The sequence below is a fragment of the Nilaparvata lugens genome, chromosome 3 (assembly GCF_014356525.2).
Source record: "Nilaparvata lugens isolate BPH chromosome 3, ASM1435652v1, whole genome shotgun sequence".
NCBI classification, from domain to species: domain Eukaryota; kingdom Metazoa; phylum Arthropoda; class Insecta; order Hemiptera; family Delphacidae; genus Nilaparvata; species Nilaparvata lugens.
This window is the reverse complement of record NC_052506.1, coordinates 17287488-17309632: the sequence shown is the minus strand read 5'-3', so window position 1 is coordinate 17309632 and position 22145 is coordinate 17287488. Positions and strand designations below refer to the sequence as shown.

The following is a 22145-nucleotide window of genomic DNA, read 5'->3' as shown; positions in this document are numbered from 1 at the left end:
AGCTTATCTGAGATAATTTACTGAAGATTCATAGAGGGTAGATAATCAACCCTACTTGTGGGAGCACAAATACAAAGAAATATCCCTTAGTCATCAGTTCTGGGCTCTTTGAACATTGATTAATAAAACGGGAACCTACACTAAATCACTGGATAAACGTTCAATCACCATCACCGAAATAAAATGGAAATTCTCTCATCCGATCGCTTTGTCATCGAAATGACAATTCCGCTGAGTTTCCTCTATAAACTCGAAATTTCCTCTTCATCTTTGATTGTATTTGACCGTCTCTTCTCTCACCAATAATAATTTATCCCTCAAATCACTGTGAATGGAATTCTCCGAACCTCAAATCTCTCTTCCCTCTCTTTCTTCTTCTTCTTCTTCTTCATCTTCTTCTTCCTCTTCTTGCTCTTGTTTCTTTTCTCCTTCTTCACTGTATCTCCTACCACATTTTCCCCCCGTTCGCTCCTATTCTACGCTCTATCACTTCCTCTTTATTTTTCCCCTTATTCCTTACAATCTATGTTCCTACAATCATTGCCTCTCTTTCTATGTTTCCTCTTCGCTACTATTTCTCCTGAATCACAACCTCATCGACACTTTACACATCTATTCTATACTCTTCCACCTTCTCTCCATATTCGCATCACATTCCCAACCACTTCCTCACTCACACTCACCCTTTCTGTCTCTTTCTACACTTCCTCTCCGCTAACATTGCTCTCACATCATCACCTCACCGACATTTTACTGCAAAACCACACACGGCCGCGATGCGATGCCTGACGTCCAGTGCTCTCTAATCTCATATCATCTCTCATCCTTCATCTTGTCGCTTTCATTTTGTCGGATTGCTCCAAAAATATCGAGCACGAGGGAGAATCGAATCGAATCATCGCGCCAATACTGCTAATACATTTCCATTATCGGCTAGTGCGGCGCGCAAAAGAGATGTGAAAGGGCCACATCTTCCCGCGTGAAATGCGATTTGGAATTACAGCCGCTGCGGGACGCGGGAGGAGAGGGGTGCAGTACGTATGTGCTTCATTCCCTATCGCATTGCCGCGATCGCATTTCAAGGAAATCCCATCTGAAAAGGGCACGTTGCTCTTCTGTCAATGATGAGTATCACACCAAACATGACAGTGCGTGAAATCGATTAATCAAAACTTTTTACGAGCTTGTCTCCTCTCTAGTACTTTTCAAGAGCTTCAAATCCCCTGTCAAAAAATATCCAATAAGCATTCAATAGATCAGATGACGAGTGATTGGATGAGATACTGATCAATTAGGAAATGTGGTGTATGGATGGATAAACTTCGATTCATCACTACTTTGAAAACTTCTCTTAAACACATATTTGAAGAAAACTTGGATTTTGTATGAGGTTGATCTGGGCGATAAGAGGTTCAATAGGCTTCAGAATCCATCAACAGCTTGTAATGCCATATGAGATTTTTAAGAAGAGCAATGATCAAAAGTAATTCAAAAACGTGTTTTCATCAGTATCAATGAGCAGGATTTATCTATTCAATCATTAACACAAGCCTAGAGCTTATGTGGGCACCACCCTCAGAAAAAAAATCCACAGGCTTGTATCAAAGGATTGCTTAAGAAATTTCCAAAAACTTTTTCCCAACATCGTACCGAAATGTGCTGTTGTAAAGGATTCTGTTGGAACTCTAATTCTGGTATATATGTATAATTATTATAGAACAAGAGAAAGAGAAAGGAATAAAGAGAAACCGGAAGAAAAAATAGAAGTTGGAAGTAAGAGGAACACAGGAGGAAGGAACCCTTACAAAGTAACACAGTGACGACGTAACACAATAATATAGTAACAATAGCGAAGGAGAGGGTTTCCAGGTTATACTGGTTTCCAGATCCAAGATGCACTAAATGTTAAATAACCTCAATAAAATGCTATCAACAATATTGTTTGCTTAATTTTGATAACTATCAAACTCACTCGAATGATATGCAATTGGCTACCACAGCTACCACTTCGCTGACCTTATCTCTCTAGACTCCCGGCTAGCTCATCCAGAAATGAGACGAGCAGGCTCGCTTTGCTCGCCTGCATTCATCATTTGAGCTTGCTTGCTTTCATAAAAAATCAAAAGATTCCAACAGGCTGGATTCAATCACTAGTTGATCTGAGTTATGGATCACAGGGTTGCAAAAATCGTTATTCCCACATATCGAGTTTCATTTTCATATACAGTGTGAGAGAACTTTGAGGTGACCCAAGTGAGAATTTGAATTCAGATGATGTAATCTTTATTTTTGCTTCCAATATTCATAGACATTTGATGATTTTTCTATGAAATAATGACATAGATTATATTTTTATATAGTAACAGACAAATGAAAAACATGTAATGTACATGCAATAATAAATTATATCCTTATTGTTAGATTTATGTATGTTGCATACTAACATTGAACATCGAGGCGTATAGAAGCGTTGGCAGTGGCGGGGAGGGCGGGATGTGCTAGCAGACAGGCGAGGGTGGCATTGTGGTGACGACGCTGCAGCTGCGGAATGGAGGCAGTGGACCGGTTGGGGCCTGTGGAGGCAGCAGCATCGAGTGCCGCCCCCCGCAGTGCCCAGCCAAGCCGTGCCGCACCCGCAGGCGCGCCGCCCTCGGCCACGCACTCCACTTCCAGCGCCGTCTTCTCCTTCACCGGGATGAACTCGTTGCCCGGGTCCAGGCGCCGGCCTTCCACCACCAGGTACAGTGCCGAGGGTGCTTCTACAACAACACAACAACAGGCCATCTTCAGTACAAACCACACTCGCACAACCAACATACATTTCTGCCCGGTTTCACCAAGCTCGGTCTCGACATTTGAACACGAAAAAGCCAGGTATGATTTACAAGTGTGCGCTGCATTATCGATAGTAACAATCGCTATATAAATCATTGGTTCCAGTGCACTCCAGAGTACCTTGAAGCGTACCTGATTTGACCATGTTCGAATGCTTTGACCGAGCTTGGTTGAACAGGACTTTTTTTAATTATACTTTTCATAGGATATTTTTATGATTGGGAAATGAAGCTTTTCACTACTGCTAAAACTGCTTCTAGAATAAAACAAGCACAGTCCTTCTCCAATACAAACTACACACATATCAAACAGACATTCTTTTCAAGGATTAAATGATGCTTTCAATAGGATATTTACAAATATTGAGATATGGAGTACTTTTCAATAATCAAGGTATTTTATCAGTTAGAACAGTTAAGTTACTATGGTGAAGTCATTGATGAGTGAAAATAAAATGAAAGATACATAGTTGATAGGATATGATAAGATCATCGATTGCCAATAAACTAGTGGATATACGTTTTTTTATTAAGGCTAATCAAGGTTATATTAATACAATAATTTAGTTGATACTTGGGCTAAACACCAATCAATCAACTTCTCACCCAAAGTCACCAATCCCTAGTATTTCACTTATAAAAGCTGTTCTCCTCTCAAAAAGAGTTGTGTGCATACCTATAAACATTACATTAGCGTGTATAGAGCCTGTAGGTAAGAGTGGAGCCGCTATTTTGACAGTTGATTTCCCCCAGAGGAGCATAAGCAAACAAATATTTCTGTGAATTGCAATCTAATATCCCACACAGTTTAGAGCCAGTGGCTGAAACGATTCCCTTGATCACCGGTCAGATATCAAAGCGATTTCCTGCAAATACTGGAAGCACACCCGTGACAATGCAATCGTTTTGCACTGATCAGACAGCTTTACAAACCGACCAGTGAGAGAGGAACGAGGAGTGGGTACTGCAGTTGCATTGTGGCACGAATCAGAATGTGACTAATGCTAATTGTCGCGTTCATGTGCGGTGGAGTGTTCTAATTGACTAAGGTAAATTGGAAAGCGAACTCAGTAAACTCACTTGACAGATTTGATGAATTCGATAATTTAATTTGCATGAATGTATGAAGCGAATGCTCCCTCCCCCCTACTCACCCATCTCAGCCCCTGCACCTATCGATCAGGAGATGAGCAAAATCTGCGAGGAAATTAATATGCGATTATAAACACATGCAAGTGAAATGACAGTTTCCAAACTCGATTGCATACTAAATGAATTTTAGCTCATTTGAATGTGTGTTTCTGATGTTCGGATCAAACGATCTCAATGTGAACTCAAAATACTGACTATTGACTCAACTGTAACAGACTGTTCAAACTACAGTATTCACCGGCATAAGTAACATTTTGGCAAAACGAGGTATAATCAGGACTTCCTATATACGAGGTCCTGATAAGATACTCTCATTCTTGTTTGTCATGCATTGGTGTAGGATTGAAAATAGCTGATAGCAACTTCTGAACAGTCATTCACTGGCCTGATATCAAAGCGAATTCCTTTATATAAACTCAAAGCACAGTGGGTGAATGACTCTTGAGAGTCAATTTCAATGTAATATAATATTCTCCTGTATTCTATTCTCGCAATGTTTTTTAAAAAACTACTATCTAGCTGTCCCTTTCGTATTTGAAAATAGAAAATGGAATATTATAACAACTTTCCAAGATAAGGTTGATGCCCAGATCAGGATTGAAAATCAGTCTCAAAGGAACAAACAATCCATAAAGCCTCTCAATCTGATCGTGAGGAAACGAAACTTCAAAAATAAAAATATTAAGCCTCATTTATAAGAGATTCATAGAATAAACCTTGCTTGGTTCGTTATATTTGGTACTCATATGGACTTTCAGCTACGTATCAGAGCAAGTTGATGAATGAAACAAAATCATCAATTTATTTCTTTTTTCTAGACATGCCGAAGCTACATCCCACTTTTAAACCTACTCGTGAAATGGAAACAACTACTTTATGTACGTTACAGATAAGATAAATTGCTATTTATCAATCAATTGGATGATGTAATCTTGTAATTTGTAATATATAACAACTGTCCCCAGCTTTAAAATATCAGACGAAAGAGCTGAAACATCCTCGCACCCATGAACTCTTCATAGGAAGAGATCTTCTCACTAAAGCATAGTTCCGTTCTGTGATAGCTTTTCTATTCTACAGTATTGATTCTATTGTTCCCCTGTTTTTAAATTGGAAAATATCATACAGAATGAGTATAGCGTGTATAGATAATATTTTTTCTAATACTCTTGCATCGATACCCATCACTCAACACCTCAATAGCACTTTATTTTTTTGTTCTGGACTGATTCATCATTCAATATGAAATATGAGCATAGAGGTTGAAGTTACCATGCACGTTTGTTGCGTCAGTTCAGCCTGTTCCAGGAATGAAAAATTGGTGGTGGAACCGCCAAAAATCGAGACCACTCTAAATGTTAGCTGTTAATCACCGACCAGTGAGCTCGGCTGTAATGCATTTGCGGCCGGGCTGTGCAATTGAACAGTGCAGAGTGATTTACCTGGCGACTCAAAGGGAGCGGCCGAAATGTGTAACATGCCGCTGATGCGGATTTGTTCACGCTGCGAGCATGGAGCATGCATCGGCACCGCGAGCATTATCACTCTCTATAGGCGCGTTTGTTCCGGGGCCGCCCAGCTACAGGGAGCACTTGTACTACAATAATGCAATAACGCGATGCAATGCAGGGGTTGCTGTGGAGAGGGGTCGGTCAGGTGGTAATGAACTGACCGAGCGATGTCCTGTTATCAGTGTAGTACCAGCTGCTGCTACTGTTGATAAGTGGAATTCGGATGGTGTAGTGGCAATGATGAGTGTGTAGAAGGGGTGAGTGATTCAGGCGAGGGGTTTACATGAATCGGAAGGCAATCGACGGCCGTTTCCACGACTACTGTATAATTGAATCTTTGTGTGATGCACAGTGCCAGTCAGTGCCCTATAATTATCAATCTTTATTACTTGCTCGTCTCGCAAAGTGACCCCGTAGCAGCTTCAATAACCCGTTGATGACTCTCGCCTAATGAGAACACGGCTCCATTATTATCATTGCACAATCATCGTAACCATAATCTTAATCAGTGACAGTCCACTTTGCCCCTTCCCCCTCACACCAGCACATATTGCACTGGCATGGCCATAACCGTTTAAAAACTGTACTGAATTAGCATTCGGAACAATCCGCATCAAGTCCACTCGCATACGACGTCTACAGGCATTCCAGTTGGTCATTCCATCACTAACAGAACGCTACTATTGAACAACACGATGAATTATGGCAATGTATCATATTCTTCTAGTAAAACAGAGCAATTTCTGATAGATTACAGAACCACATTGATTAAAAGATTACATCCTATTGCTTATTTTTATCATGAAAACTTGACAATATTATTAAGAGGAAGTATTGACCTATTACAAGGATACCTTGAAAAAATATTTCTAGTTTAGGCCTAATTTGGATCTATTAGAAGTGAATGCAGTCTGGAACAAGCTTTCATGCCCATACCGTACATATCTGGAAAATTAGGAGTATTCTTCTCACCTAGTGTTCCAGTATTAAACATTTTTACATTGTAGTTTGGTCATGTAATCGTAAGGTTATAGTAAGGCGTAGTTGGCCAGCTCCAAATACTGACAACAATACAATTCAAAACATGATCCAATATTCAAAATGAATCTTTTTACCCAAAATGAATCTACAAGGTTTTATGCTAATGATAATATCCTTATAATATACAATAACTGAGGATATACTTCACTTCCACTTCAATAAGAGTGTGAGTATAAACATTCATTGAAGGATCATGATCAAATAGTTGTTTTATGATAATTACAATCTGGTACAACTTATCCAATAATGCTCTCAATCTTTTGATCCCACTATTACTTACGAAATATAATCAGACCTTCATAATCCTAAAATTCCTCATCATATTCAACAACTCTCAACTCTCAACTGCAATTCCTCAAATCTATTTGTCACTAATAGTGAGTCATTCATATTGTAGAAGTGTGGGAAACTGTTCTTCTTTTTTATTACCTTCGATACTATCATGCAATTTATCTTATGCAATCTCTCCAAAAGCATGTTATGACAACAGCTAATGGAAAAAGTTGGAACGAAATATAGTACTGTCCTTATCACTCAACTCAATCGCATGAAATGCTGATTTCATATTATGAGTTGTTGATGTTTGTTTAATTAGTGTTTGATACGAGCCAATGAATAACTGCATTTCAGCACTGATCTGTATTTCCAGATTGAATCCGATTTGTCCAGTCTGATTGGTACCGTATATGAAATCATTCAACTGATATCAATATCCTTCCCAAGTAGCAATCTATTCAATTTGATTTGCTACGATTAAATTGATGCTATAAAGATCCATGTTTGGATTGGCAATTTCCATCCGATCTGATCGTTTTCGTTGGATTGAATTTTCCAATGATTATTCGTTCCCAATTTGAATTGGTTGACTCAACAACACTCAATTGCTTCAGCATTAACTATGGAGCTATGTTCTCATCACGAAAATCAATTATAGGTATTCTAGGTATTTTTGTAATATTCTAGATCTAATATTTTCACTCAAGAAATTTCATGAGTGTGGAAGCACACAATCTTGCAAGCTTCTCGATTAATTCCAATTCATGATCTTCCCCTATGAAAATATAGTGTACAGGTATTATAGTTTAGTGAAAGATATTTGAAGTGGATATGAACAGCATCCCACTCTGACACTGAAGATCAAGAATCAATTACTGCATGTATGTGGCTGGAGTTTTCTTGTGCATCGTCAAAACAAACAAATAATTCGATCTTGACTCTAAATCAATCAAGAAGTTTGACAGGATATGATTCTACCATTCCCGCTGAAAAGAATGACAAATGAAGAAGATGAGAGAAGAACGTCTATGTTGGATCCAACAACAATAAATTCGGGAAAAGGCAAACCGGAGATTTTTGTTTGCACAAACAAAATGCGAAAATATGTAAACAAACGCTTTCCCGCATGAATTGTTCGTCAGAATTGCTTACATTCTGTGAATAATTCCAATTTAGTCGATCACTGGAGGGATTCCATTTTTTGTTTCCCGAAATACTCAAGCACCCTACCTCACTTTGTCTTTGTCTACAAAAGCATGAGTAGGCGTATAGGTTCAGGAATTAATTAGAATTTTTTCAAAGAGATAACTTTGAACTCTATATAGAAAGGTTATTTGTTTGTTAGAACTGATTTCAATCGAGACATCATCCATAAAATATTAATGAATCGTGACGTGACCGTGACTAACCCCGTTGACAATCCAAAATACGATAGTAACAATAAAAAACTATACCGTTATTAGCAATTTAGAAGTAAGTTCCAAGTTCGAGGTCTGGAATGAGTAATACGGGTCTAAAGAAACTTGTAAGTGATCAAACTGATCATCCTGTAAGAGTGCAGCATCACAAGAAGTCTGGGAGTAAATAATTTCGAAAGAAATAAAAGCAGTAGCCTGTGCTCCTCTGCAACAAAAGAGGAACTCTTCTGTCAACATCAACTAAAAACTCTAACGAAAGGAAGTCTGAAAGGAAATGATGTTTGCTGTATATTTATTGAAGGGAATTCAATTGATAAGAGTAGAGGAAAAGTTTTGCAAGTTGGACTCGTTAGCAGTGGCCAACTCACAACTCTCGCTCATTTGTCAGAAGATGTCTTTTGTTGCGTGAGACAAGTAATTTCCACGAGCATGAGAAAGAAATGGAAAGAAAATTTCACTTGTTTTCTCATTGTCTACTCGATATGATGTCTCCCATTTCTGGCTGTCGTTTGCAATTTCCTCGACAATATGAAGTCCCAAAATCTAACAATAAAAACCCTGTTTCATGTGACAATTCATTCTCCACTTTTCCGATCTGTTATATCAACCAATTATCACTTACTTCTCCATCTTACGTCTCGATTCTCCTTCTCATTACGTTTTCATTCTCATTTCTTCATTCCTCTCGATATACGAAAGCCCAAAATCTGTACGGAACGAGAGCTGTGAAGTCTATGGATGAAGTAGTTTTCATGTACTAGCCCTGTTTCCTTATTCTATTCCGATGAATAATATAATTATACATTGAAAAAAATATTTTTAAGGACTAGTGCGTGGAAATTCGCAGTTCTGAGACAAAAATTATGGAATTGTCTCATTATTTATTAATCAGTGATATCAACCTATACTTGAAAAACTGAGTTCATCAGCTCACATATCCCACACTATATTTTTATAGTCAATTTACGTAAACACAAGCTGCAACCAATCAATAAAATAATGATTGAATCAAATTATCCGGGCTGCTCAACCTTAATCAGGAAAGACTAGGGGCGCGGACTGCGGAGGTGATGAGTAAATCCATGCCAATGAATATGAACTAATCGATTTGATGAAATATGGTTCAATATAATGAGAACAATTTCATAGTTAAACTAGTTTTTCTTTAATAATAAGGCTAGGTACGGAAGTGGATCACAACAGCTACTGATACATTTCAAGACAGGTTTACTTATAATTTTATTGTTGTTTGCAGTATTTCCTCCCAACAGGAAAGATATATCAGAATTATTCAGCAATATGTTGGAGGAGACATCGTTGAGAGATTTGAAAGGACGTTTAAAATCGATATAATCGGGAGTGCAAAGACAAAATAATAATCGAGAATGAAGAGAGCACGTGACCCGAATCTAATTGAAAAGTGGGTCTGTATAGGTGTAGTTGTGTTGTGCGTTGTGCGTTGTGCCAGTACAGTGCCGATGGTCAATGCAAGGCTGAACCGTGTAAACGCTCCTGAACAAACAAGGGGAAGTTGAACGAAGTACAACGCATCCTCAGCTATAGGCGAGATTAATGGCAGACAGGTCCCCCTTCCCCCCACCATCATCATCCTTCCTCCTTTCCAAGGGACAACTACTAGAAGGCAGGTCTACATGAGCCAGAAGTAAATAGCAAGATGTACGGCCATTGAGTTTGACATGTTTACCGTGAATCCAACCAACTCCACAAGCTACTTGTACCAATCTACACGTTAATTGCCCAGTCTAGGGTCTAGGAGTGATAGTGAGTAGTCACGAATAATTATGTTAAGACCTTCATCATCTACATGTTGCAGAATAAATTAATATTATTGATTGATTCAAAAGCTGTAACAATCGTTTTGGTAAATGACAAAGTGATTGGGAGCTTCATAACTTTATTCTCCACCGATTCTCCTCCGTTCAAGTCTTTTATTGTCATTTCGTCTGACAGTTGAAGTATCAAGTTTCAGAACAAATCATTTTGACATCGATATCACGCCAAAATTATGATACTACAAGTAAACTTGTCCTCGCTACAGCTGGACGCTTTATGGTGATGTTTGTTATAACCATATGAGTACAGTTTTTGTTTACTCATGTTATATGTATAATTCAATTTTTATCAGTCGAACATGAACGTAATCCTGGCAATGGATAATCTTACATTGGTCTCAGTTTTTTAGATGATCATGAAGGTTCTCAGGGCTATCATAAATTGAATAAACAGCGAAAAAAGACGAATTATAATAAAAATCATGAACTCACCTCCAAAATACTAATAAGGATAATATTTTTAATTCAAATGTCACCGCAATTTCATAAATTCGAAATGTAATTAGCAATGATGCCAAAAAAGTAGGATCAATCATCAAGAGAGGAAAAATTGCAGTTTTGTACAGAGGGTTCAAATTCTAATAACATCCAAATTATATGTGCTTTAATGATAGTCATATATCAGAGTAAATAACAATATTCTGGAATTATCAATAACCAAACAGCTCAAGAGAGAAAGGATGAGAAAATACGTCAATCTACAAAAAAGCAGAGGAACCAGAGATCATACAGAGAAGCAATCCCATAACAAGATGTTTTCTAGAGAAATGTATTGGTCATACAGAGTAGTAGTGCCATTGTTCTCTAGAAAAACGTATTAGTTTCATACAAAGAAGCGATGTCATAAGGATATGTCTTCTATTGATGATGGATGATAGAGTTTGAGAGTCCATATTCCTAATTGAAAGATGCAATCGGCTCTTTCTCAAAATCGAACGACATAAAATGGAAAAAGCATGATAGTTGGACTTACCCAGAACGACAAGCCTTATGGGCTGCGCCCGGCGGCCTGAGATGGTGTCCTCACACTGCCAGAGGCCAGCGTGGTGCGCCCGGGTGGAATGCAGGAAGAGGCGGCCGGTGAGGGAGTCCCACAGGTTGGACTCGGCCTCCTGCCCGTTGTGCCTCCACCTCACCGCACCCCCCACCATTGACAGGTCGCAGTCCAGGCGTGCCTCTTGCTGGATGCCCACCTGCAGCTCTGACGCGTCGTCTGACTCTCCACCTGTAAATCATACACGTCATGCATTCGTCAGTAGCTCCTATCAAATTCATCTATTTCCTAAAAATAATACACAAAAACAATGCATAATATGAAAAAAATCAATTAGAAGTAAAAAAATATAGCCTAATTTTAAATTTCTTAAAATCAATCGGCGTTACCAGCAAAACCTTATTGGTTTGTGTGCTACAAAATTATGATCAATATTCATTTCCCGTTTTGATAAAGGACTGGCATTATAATTTGGGGAGTCCGATCTCACTGGGCATCAAACCTGCAATCTATGTAGAAATCAATCTGGAACAAACCAATTATAATGCGGTTAAAAGACGGGGAAATATAGTCGGCATGTTAATGGCGGACATTGCTTTTCGATCATTACGTCACACTCAACTATTCCGTTCACAAGTGTGGACAGGTGGATTCCGTTCACAGGTGGATTAATTTCCTCGGAGGAGAACTCCATGTCATTTCTACCACAAAACCTTTGTAAAAAATTGGAAGAAAGAGAAGACTTGATAGAGGAAGAGGAGAGATATCTACGTGAAAATTGATGGAAAATGAGTAAGTTGTTATCTAATATTTATTTACTAGAATGTCGAGGATTATGGATAGATGGAATCTATTCATATCCACATGGATAGAGGATAGATGGAAAAGTGATTCAATTCAAAAACCTAGAAATGCAGGCAGCGTATCATAATGATATATTTCATGAAAATATGCGACACAATAAAAGTAACGTACAATTCATACAAATGCAACACCAATAACATCTCAATTCAAAGTTAGAATATGTAGTTTTAATAGTAACATCAATAAATTATTGTAGAATTACTTCTTGAAGTCAAGTTACTCCATGGAACCTGTTGATTTTCCAATTGCCTATCATGGCTAAAATATAGCTCTTATGAATTCATAATGTGCCAAATTATACGTTGAGAACATGATGGAGTCTGGAGGTAATATAATATAGTTACTACTATGCAAATAGACTGTAGAAGCCTAGTATTATACCATAAATAATAAATCATGGGACCTTTCGAACATCCTTTCTACAGCAAAAATTCACAGCAAGTATTCACAGCTTTACAGCGAACGGTATATTGACATCGTATTGACAGAGGATTTATTAATGTGTATTGAGATTCCATGCATTAACACACGAAATTCCTCTCGGCATGAATATTGGAAGACTAGGAGACTGGGAATCATATTATTTCTTGTAGAAAATTACAACGAAGATTAATAAAGATGATGAATAAAATAAAATTATTTTGATAAAGTATGTTATAATTTGTAGGAATTGCGTAACCCATAATGATAAAAACTAATAAAAGAACAACTGATCATAAGAACATCTTTAGAGTTTCCATATTTTCTTTGGGAAAATTCATATCCAATCCATTTGAACATGATCTTACACCAAATAAATTTCCATTATTTGATGAAATATTCATGAGTCTAGCGCAGTCCAATCAGTTTTACCTTTGTTTGGACATTCTCACTGTCAATCTCATCATCGTTTTGAAAATCCTTCTAGACTATGAGGAGCGAAGGAAACTGGTAAATCTCTATCCAGTCTATCTTGAGCAAGTGTATTTACTCTGGAAAGCGTATCCTTTTATTATAAAAGCTTTCTGACTTGAGAGGAGACTTGTGTAGAGAGATCGGTGTGACCTCATCATCTGATGCCAGGCGCAAGTTACTCCGTTAGTTTCACGGACTTGGTTGGCAAGCATTCTTTTTAGGTCGACTTGGCAATCACTGCTATTGGCTAGACCAGGCTAGAGCACCAAGCTTCATCACAACATATACGTGTAACTTACCAGCTATGACCTATGTTTTATGAGACTCCATGCAGCCAATCTTCTTTCCAAGGTGTGGAATAACATTGGGATTTCCTCAGACGGAATATTTTTTTTTCAAATATGATAGATGAGAAATACGATATAGCCTTCACAAGCATATTTTTGCCAAATTTGATAACACAACGAATAACACATTTCTATTGGAGTAGTGAATTTTATTTCACAACTGAATCAGAACTTGATTTCATTTTTGCATATTCATTCTCAAGAACTTTTTTGAAAATATTTTGTGGATACGGCTCTGACACTCTTATTGACATTCCGTTTATGCAGCGAGTTTTCTTGAAAATATCAATGCTGAAAAATATCATGAATGATTATAACACTACAAAATATACATTAGCTCTTATAAATTTTCCAAATTATACGCTGGAAACATGAAGAAATCTGGAGGTAATATACATACCTGTATGTATAGTGAGGCATACATACCTATATATTACCTCCAGATTTCTTCATGTTTTTATGGCAGCTATAAGGATAACTGATGAGTTTTGGACACTTAAATACGACATTTGTAGTCTCCTATCATCCAGGAACAATACCCTAAAATGTTCGACACTACTTCTGAAACAACCTGTATATACAGGTAATATAACCCACTTCAAACATTATATCTTCACATGGTGGATGATTACAACACAATAGATCAAATAGATTTTTTCAATTCTTAAATAATATGGTATAAAGCCAGAGACAAAGAGAATGTGCTTGTATGATGTGCACTTTATACATGATTTTGTAGAATTATTCCACTTCCAAAAAATTGATTCAATGATTTGTTGTTCAAGGACAATTCTTGGTAAAATTGAAGTAAACGAGATTATCCGTTGGAAGGCCAACTTTTGGAATGAAGCCTATCTTGAAGTGGGGGAGGCTGGTGGTGATGGGCAATCTCATTGGTCGAAATTTTTAACGAGGCAGTCAAGTGAGATGTTGGATGATGGAGAGGGGTAGACGGGGCAGAAGATGTGTTGTGTGCGAGGCCAGGAAAATCTATTCAGCTCGGATAAGTGCTGAGTCTTTGCCGGTTGGTGGTTTGGTGTTGGGGGGTGAGGGTTGGGAAACTGCTCTACTTGGCCTCGCCGGACCGTGATAAGCTCAAGAACAGTTTCGCTCAGCTCTCGGGGAACCGGGCATTGGCTCCGGTCCAATAATCGACGGATGACACAGCCATATGTATCTTCATTTTACGTGCCTTGGGCTGATCTTCGACCTGAAACTGCCATCTATTAGCCATGTCGTTGTGAACCAGATAAAAAAATTTCCCCGAGGAATAATCGCTTGGTACGCGGCCTACACAACAAATTTTCTTCTCACAATATGGTATAAATCTCGCAGGGCGCCTTTCTTATTACACTGCCATTGTTATCTGGCGAACTCATATTTCTGTGAGCTCGACACACGAACGCTTCGGCTGTCATTCATCGCGAATAAATAATATTGTCCCATCACCACTGCCTCGGCTTCTCTCTCACTCTTGAGAGATCTTCTTGAGCTTGAAGCAGCCTAAAAAGAATAGGATTATTGGCAATGCTCGAGTTGAACTTTATTTTTAGTGTTGATCAATGGAATAAGGTTCGACAATGATTATCGATATTCACTGTAATAACATAATATAAATAGCCTTCAATGATTGAAAATAATTCAATTTTTATACGTTTTTTAAAAAACTTTTCCACATAGAATAAAATACCCTTTGAAAAAAGGTACTATGGAATTATTTTTCAACTAAAAAATCAAGAAGCCCTGATGAAATACGTTATTAGAAATTTTCAATGTTTTGGTTTTGAGAAGAATAATGTTGATTCATCACAGAAACCATAAAGAGCAAAATACTTTCTGAACAAGCAAAATAAGCTATACAAACTCAAATTTTTGGTGATTCTGGTGATACTTATTTCAACTGGACAAATTTATTTCTTGCAATTATTATTCCCTTACTCACTTCAAACTGTGCAATTGAGGAGGTGGGTAGAAAGCGACTCGCGGCCACCGTACTTCATTATAACCGCCATTAAATTATGAACAGATTGATATATTGAAGGCTGTTCTATATTCGAAATTTATCAAGTTGTGTACCTTTTTCGTAAGTGTGCCAAAAGTGCTAATCTATTTTTATTTCAATTTTCAAATAAATGAATATCAAGTAGCCTTGTATTCTAGATATTTATGAATGAGAGCTTCGTGAACAACATGATAAGATGAATAAAGTTCTAATACTTGATTGAATATTGTATTGTAACAATGCAATCGAAATAGGCACAGAATGTTTCAAACTCAATTCATTCAAAACTTGATTTTTCGACTAAGGTAGTTTCTCCACCCAACTCCTCAATTGATTTATTGAATAATCAAGAGATTGCCTAACTAGAAAAGAAGACTCTTCCATCATCAACTAACAAGTGTTACATCATTCTAAGACTATGAAACATCATTCAAAAAGTGTTATCGTGTTTACTTTTCTAGTTTAAAAGACTTATAGAATTCGAGTATACTGTTAAAACATTTCTTGAATATTTTTATGATAAATTTCAACTATCTCATAAATATAGTACTGTTTACTCTTCACAGTGAAGATTAACTTATCTATTCATTTTTACTATCGATATAGTAAGGTCGTAGTATTACTAAGACAATGCTCATTCTAACCAATGTGCAGTGAGAGTGAGCGAGTCTGCCACCAGTTAGTTTGGAACTAAATGAGCTTATCAGTAACAATGAGCGTTTAGTGAATATTGCAGATGTAGCAATTGTTGCAGACAATAGTAGTGCTCTCTCAGTTTGGTGTGCTGAATGTTTCTCAGTAGCTGGTAAATCCAATTACGAGCAATGTCATTCTTTGCAATAGCATTCCAGTCTATTGAATATTTCTACGCTTGTTGTGCTCGTTGCAGATTGTAGCTCAATCCAATTGCAGCACGAACAAGCACAATAAACCCATGCAGAATGGTCATTGTCAACAAATGCACTCATATGCAGACAACTTCATTAGGAGAGTTTTCTCCTTCACATGAAAACTGACTGAACTGCGCAAATGGCTCCAGATACAATCCCAACTACTGATTGCTTTTTCAATGAGCGCCAATGATAATGGTTATAATTGCATTATCATAGTTGATAAAGACTGCGCATGACTGCAATCTAGTGCGAGCTTCATTATCCCAACGCAATCCGTCCGATTTATGCTTCCATGCTTCAAGCAACTTGAACCAGTTGATATGAAAGGGGGAATCGAAATGCCGCAGTAGAGTAAAAAATTCACGCTCAAGCGTCATTCACTCCCGGACTGTAAATATCTCAATTAGGCACGTTTTACATGATCGATTAGCCTCTTGAGGTCCTTTCAGGAAGATAACTGATAGTTACTCGAATGATTATTGATATTTGGCAATTTGTTTTTGATGGAGATTCAGAGAGTAAATGCCAGTAGTTATCTAAGCAACACAATTTGGAGATAGTTTTTGTCTCATAATCATAGTGAGATTCATCTGAATTTCATAAAAGAATAGAAATATCAATCCATTCTAGTAGGCTCATTAGTAAGTAGGCTAACTACTTATTAGTTGAGAATCGCACTTATTCTTCATTAGTTGCGACTCAAGTCATTGATAATGATGGTTCCATACTTGAAAATGTTTTGTTATTTTTTAAATTGGTAATTTTCCTAATGTTATCGGCTCTCATCTTGTGGAATGCTCCAATGCATACTCCCAGTGTAAACACTGAACAGCACATAAATGACAAGTTGTTCTGTAGATACCAAAGCAAATTGTAGTACTGATATATCCACAGTATTCACGAGGTAATGTGGAATCATAAATAATATTTCCTTATTATAACGATTATGTTCATTATTCCTCCATCTCATTTACCTCGTCTCTCTTCTATATTTCTTCTCTAAAATTACAGCTAGATTGAAGAGAGCAATAGTTTAGCTATTAGCTACTTAGCTCAAGCTTCCACTTCTTGATATTGGCGAGTCATTTTTGCGAAAAGGGAGTTATCCTCTCCAAACCTGTATAAAATGAAGAGTTCGAAGCAAGGCTTGAGACAGTACGCAGCATCTACGTTTAACGTTAGTCTACGTTCACATGAAGGTATGATCGCATTCAATATAATATTGTGTTCCATTCCAGGTTTAAATCGACAGCTGAACTATTTCCTTTTACACCCGAAATGATGCACATTAGACTTAGTGATTCAAATTCGAAATTGTTGTCAATCCATCCATTACAGAGAATATACGCAGCTAATCTAACAAACGTATCATCTTCATGATTTTAGACTATTATTGATCACAATAGATTGTAATAAAGAAAGGTCATCAGGTATATCCACCGAGAGTCACGTTCCTTGTTAACATTTAATACAGAAAAATCTGCCAATGCTATCTCCTGCACATTTTGAAAAATAATCATGGTTTATGCTCATGGAAAAAGTGCAAATCCTGATATTAATATGTTTTCGATATTGCTGAGATCAGGAATCGGGAATAGAATCTGAGTTCTGTTGCATGAAACGAGCGGAGATGAGAGCTTTAGAATTGAACAGCATGGCGTGCCGATGGCAATGTGATTATTGGTAATGCGGAGTGTCACAGAATCAGGTGAGCCTATATAGTCAGAAGCATACAGGGCGTGCATAAAAGGGAAGCGAGAGGGTGTGGTCGTAGCAGCTAATTGAATTTGGCGGAGAAAACCTTCGGTTAATTAGAAAACTCCTGCGGCAATGCGATAATTACCACAAACTTATAATTAACAAGTTGTTCGCCTCGAACCTCTTATTAATAACCATAACCAAGTCAACAAGTCTGACAATAATAACTTACAACTTGTTCTAGTCTATAATATCTTTGAAATGTTGCTGGATGCAGTTGAAATAATCATCGTATCTTGGCTCTTGGCTGTTATCCGCAGTCACGTTTTGTGTGAAATTAATACAAATGAGAATCGTCAATATAGATTGAGGTGGAAGTTTCTATGATTATATTTCTATGAGTTCTCGAAAATGTATGATGTAAATAATTGGAATAGCCGACGGAAAACTTATCCAATTAATAGAGCTAGCTAATCAGTTCGTTCCTCTATTCTGAATATCTAGACTCTAGACGATCTTCAACTTCAACCGATGCCTAGGTTTGAGGTGGCAGCACATTAACAATGGAAAAAATTTCAACAACTCTTTTCTTCAATGGGATTTCAACAATTTCAAAGAGAGGTGAATCTCCACTGGAATATATTGAAAAAAATTACTGAGTGATAATTATTATTCTGTTATTCAAGTAGGCTAAATAACATATCATAGCACAGTGCATATGCAATCAAGTTTCCGGTTGTAGTACCGTACCCCAAAATAATATTAAGACAACCTTTTATCATTTGCTGGCTAGTATTTCTTGGAAAGAAGTGTTTTTGACAAGTACAGAAATCCATACAATGTTTCCCGAAATAAATGTGTTCTTCATATTGTTATCATTCTCTATCCAAGTGAACATCAAGAAAAATTTAATCATTCATAGGATGCCTCTGGCTAAGGTTACTCTAAGCCATTTCCTATTCAATTTTCCTTACGTATCCATTATTATATTTCAGACTCAACCACACAATTTCATTCTCGCCACTATTTTCCCCATTCCTTGTGGTATTTTCCTCCGGAATTGCTCTGGTACGTTTCTTCAAAACATCCATGATTGGAACCAAGCCTTATATCTTCAAAACACATCCACAGCTTGGTTTGGAACAATTTCATAACATTTTAGCTACAAAGTGGCCATAAATAGACAGGGCCGGATTTAGCGATTTGAAGCCCCTAGACCCAATATTTCTTCCCCTAAATCCACTTAAAACATTTGTCCTACATCAATAGGATGCATTATATCTTAATTGCTTGAATTACCATAAATCACGATGCAACTTCATAATTTCTTGTAAGTTAATTGAAGGGTAGAATGGTTTCTTAACTTTCAGAATTTTAGAGGAAATGATTTCCTTAATTAATTAAGACCTTACAATACCTGTCGAACCCTACTACTCTTTAGCTTTAAGTAGTTTAAACTACTTAAATCAATGCATCAATCCAAGAGCATTTATCGATTGAATTATATTCGAGTCTCAATACAGTAGTAATTATGAATTTGTTAATTATTGCGTAATAAATTGTAGCAAATAAATCCACTCATTCGTTCTATCAATCAATTCTTCTTCCAACTCTTGACAGATAGTAAGGAAATATCTGAGCTGAATTATCGATAAGAAGAAAAACATTCAGCCTCTCAAAAATTTTCAGTAGTCAAGAATTATGTGAAGTCTAATGGAAATAAATTTTACACTTAACAGGTTGATTCTGAAAGAAAATTAGTCGAAAACAAACAGACTCGTGTGCGTAATAAACGAGCTAATAAATTTGAAATAATGTCTTCCTTAGCCGCCTCATTTTGAAACTGTATAAGGCAAGCGAACAGGTATCGCGAACAGGATGCTTGTACAGTGAGGCAGAGTAATTTATAGGGAAAACCACCCACCGCCGTTGTTGAGAGTTGGGATCTGGCAATTTGGTAAATATTAGAAAGGAGGAGATCGGAGAGCAGGAAAAAAGGAGTGCCAAGGCGACGAAGGGGAGCAAAGGAACAGTCAGGATGAAAACAGGAGCTGGTGGGTAAGGGAGAAGGAATAAATCAAAAGTTGGAAAGTTGGCTGGCGTGCGTGACTGAGCCGCAACGATGGGCCCACGCCCATACCCACGCTCAATCCCCTCCCCTCATCATCTTGTATCGCGTCTTGTTGAGGAAGACCACGGCGGCAGGAGAGGAGGCAGGAGATGAGCGCCGAACAACCAAGAGCATCTGTTCATTGTTGGAAGCGCCAAACTGCAACATCCCGAGGAGGTCCCTATACGATCCGGAAATTCGCCTTGATCATTCTCGTGCAGCCACACTCTTCCGCACCCGCCATACCACCCCACCCTAATTCATCCACATGCAATGCTATGCTGCAAAACGATTCTTTACATTTCTTATCTCATATTCAATATTTATCACGTTTCTTATTTAGTATACTGGCAATCTTTGCAGATATACAGCAATAGACCATTGTGAAATGGCTTACATGTTACACTACAGCCTTATATGTCAAGTTTTTATGAGATATTCCCGATTTCTATTTAATAAATTCTATTAATAATCTCTATTTATAAATTGTGAATGTTGAATTAGAGCCAGTGAGTAACTAGATTTGAACTTTTGAACTATATACTTGAATCTGTAACAAAGAGTTGGGGAAGTATTATTTTCAAAAATTTGTGATTTGCGACACTGACAATTGCAAGTGAATTTGGAATGAAAGTCAGGGCCAAAACAAATGAAGCGTTTTCAACTGTTTTGCACTGCGGCGGATGAGTCGGCAGGACAGGAAGCTGTCCGATTGGCTAATTATCAGCTGATTCCCGAACGCCAACCCAGTCAGCTGATAATCAGCCAAACGGAGAGCTTCCTTCCCTGCCAACTCGCCCGCCGCCAGTGCAAAAACGCCTGAAAAAACTCTTTATATGGGTTGGCACCTAATCGGTTGGGTGCTCAAAAGAAATCATTTTCAATTTATGAAAGGAAAGACGTTGATATTATTGTACCTCAATGTTTGAGCATCATATGATTGATTCCAGGACACAACAGAATCACTCTGTTATCATCATCTAGTCCGTTATTTTTTTATCCTTTCAATGAGGATTTGTCGATCAAGATCTCTTAGCATATTAATAAAATATAAGCAATTTACAATTAAATCACATTGTACATAACATCGAGATACATTATAACAGTACAGCAGATGTTTCCACGAGAACATGTAATATGCTCAGTGAGAATAATATTTTAATTAATTTGATAAACAAATCATTGTAATAAACAGTTTCCGACATCAAATGTAGCGGTTTCGAAAGCCATGTAACGCTGCTGTAATTTTTGATGGGTGGCGAGCCAGCCGCGGTCACAAGCCGTTGCCTCCACGTCACAAACAAACAAAACGGAATGCTAAGCAATCCTAAATCATGCTGACATTGTAAAGCCAAAGCTTCACCGTGCCAAACTGCTGGAGGGTGAAATTAGGAAGGGTCAAAAAGCACGTGGCCAAACATGGTGCGCGTACAGAGAGCTCTGGCTTTCCGGTGGAGGAAGCAGAGAGAGGTCAGTCAGTGCAGTGCCTATGTGATCGTCCTCGTCGTCATTGACGTGGCAACGGCCCATGTGTGTTGTGTGCTGTACAGCCACAGCCTCAGCCCACAACCCCAAAACAAACTTACAGCCACCGCTCACATAATCAAACCGTGGCAAGTCAATCCTCATCTGGTGTCTGCTAGCAATATCTACTCACCAAATACACATCGCTGTATCTCTTTGTGAAACAAAATAGGTTTTTTCATACCTGTTGAGGTCTGTTTTGTTTATCCGTGGATGCTTTCATCCAGCGGAATGATGCAGAATGACAATGTAAACAGAAATCAGCCTCCCCTCGAATGTAATGTCCGATGGCTCTTGAAACTTCAAGTTTTTATAGGATTCTGGTTCTATCCCAGTACTCAATCATAAATGATATATTATCATAATATAATTACATACTGATAAAACTCTATTATATGAATTTCAAGTTGTCCAATACTTGACATTCAATTATTTTAAAAATGAATAATAGAAGGATGAGTTCCTCTGAGCTCGATAAGAGAAATAGTATAGTTTATCAATTCGAATGATGAATATTTATGAGTAAGAGATAGAGCGATGAGTTTCCACAATCATATGGAATGGAATCATCCTTTTGTAACTCAAACGTGATTTACTGCATTATATTGTGGGAAGCAGATCAATGTTTCATGTAGCTGTGAAAAATCTGAAAAATGATGAGCGTGAATATAATTTATTTCCATAGCATAGCCTATTCGTCTCTATGATTCAACAATGAGATTAACTCACAGAGT

General features: G+C 37.6%; 1 protein-coding gene across 1 annotated transcript in view; it reads right to left on the bottom strand.

Moving 5' to 3' along the window:
• LOC111047898 (MAM domain-containing glycosylphosphatidylinositol anchor protein 1) overlaps window positions 1–22145 on the bottom strand; it is a 168976-nt gene that overhangs the window by 92398 nt on the left and 54433 nt on the right. Inside the window, exons 3-4 of the mRNA XM_022333752.2 lie at window positions 11059–11310; window positions 2445–2759 (exon numbers count right to left, since the gene is read on the bottom strand). Of these exons, the coding sequence (XP_022189444.2) occupies window positions 2445–2759; window positions 11059–11310 (567 nt within the window). The remainder of the gene's footprint in view (window positions 1–2444; window positions 2760–11058; window positions 11311–22145) is intronic.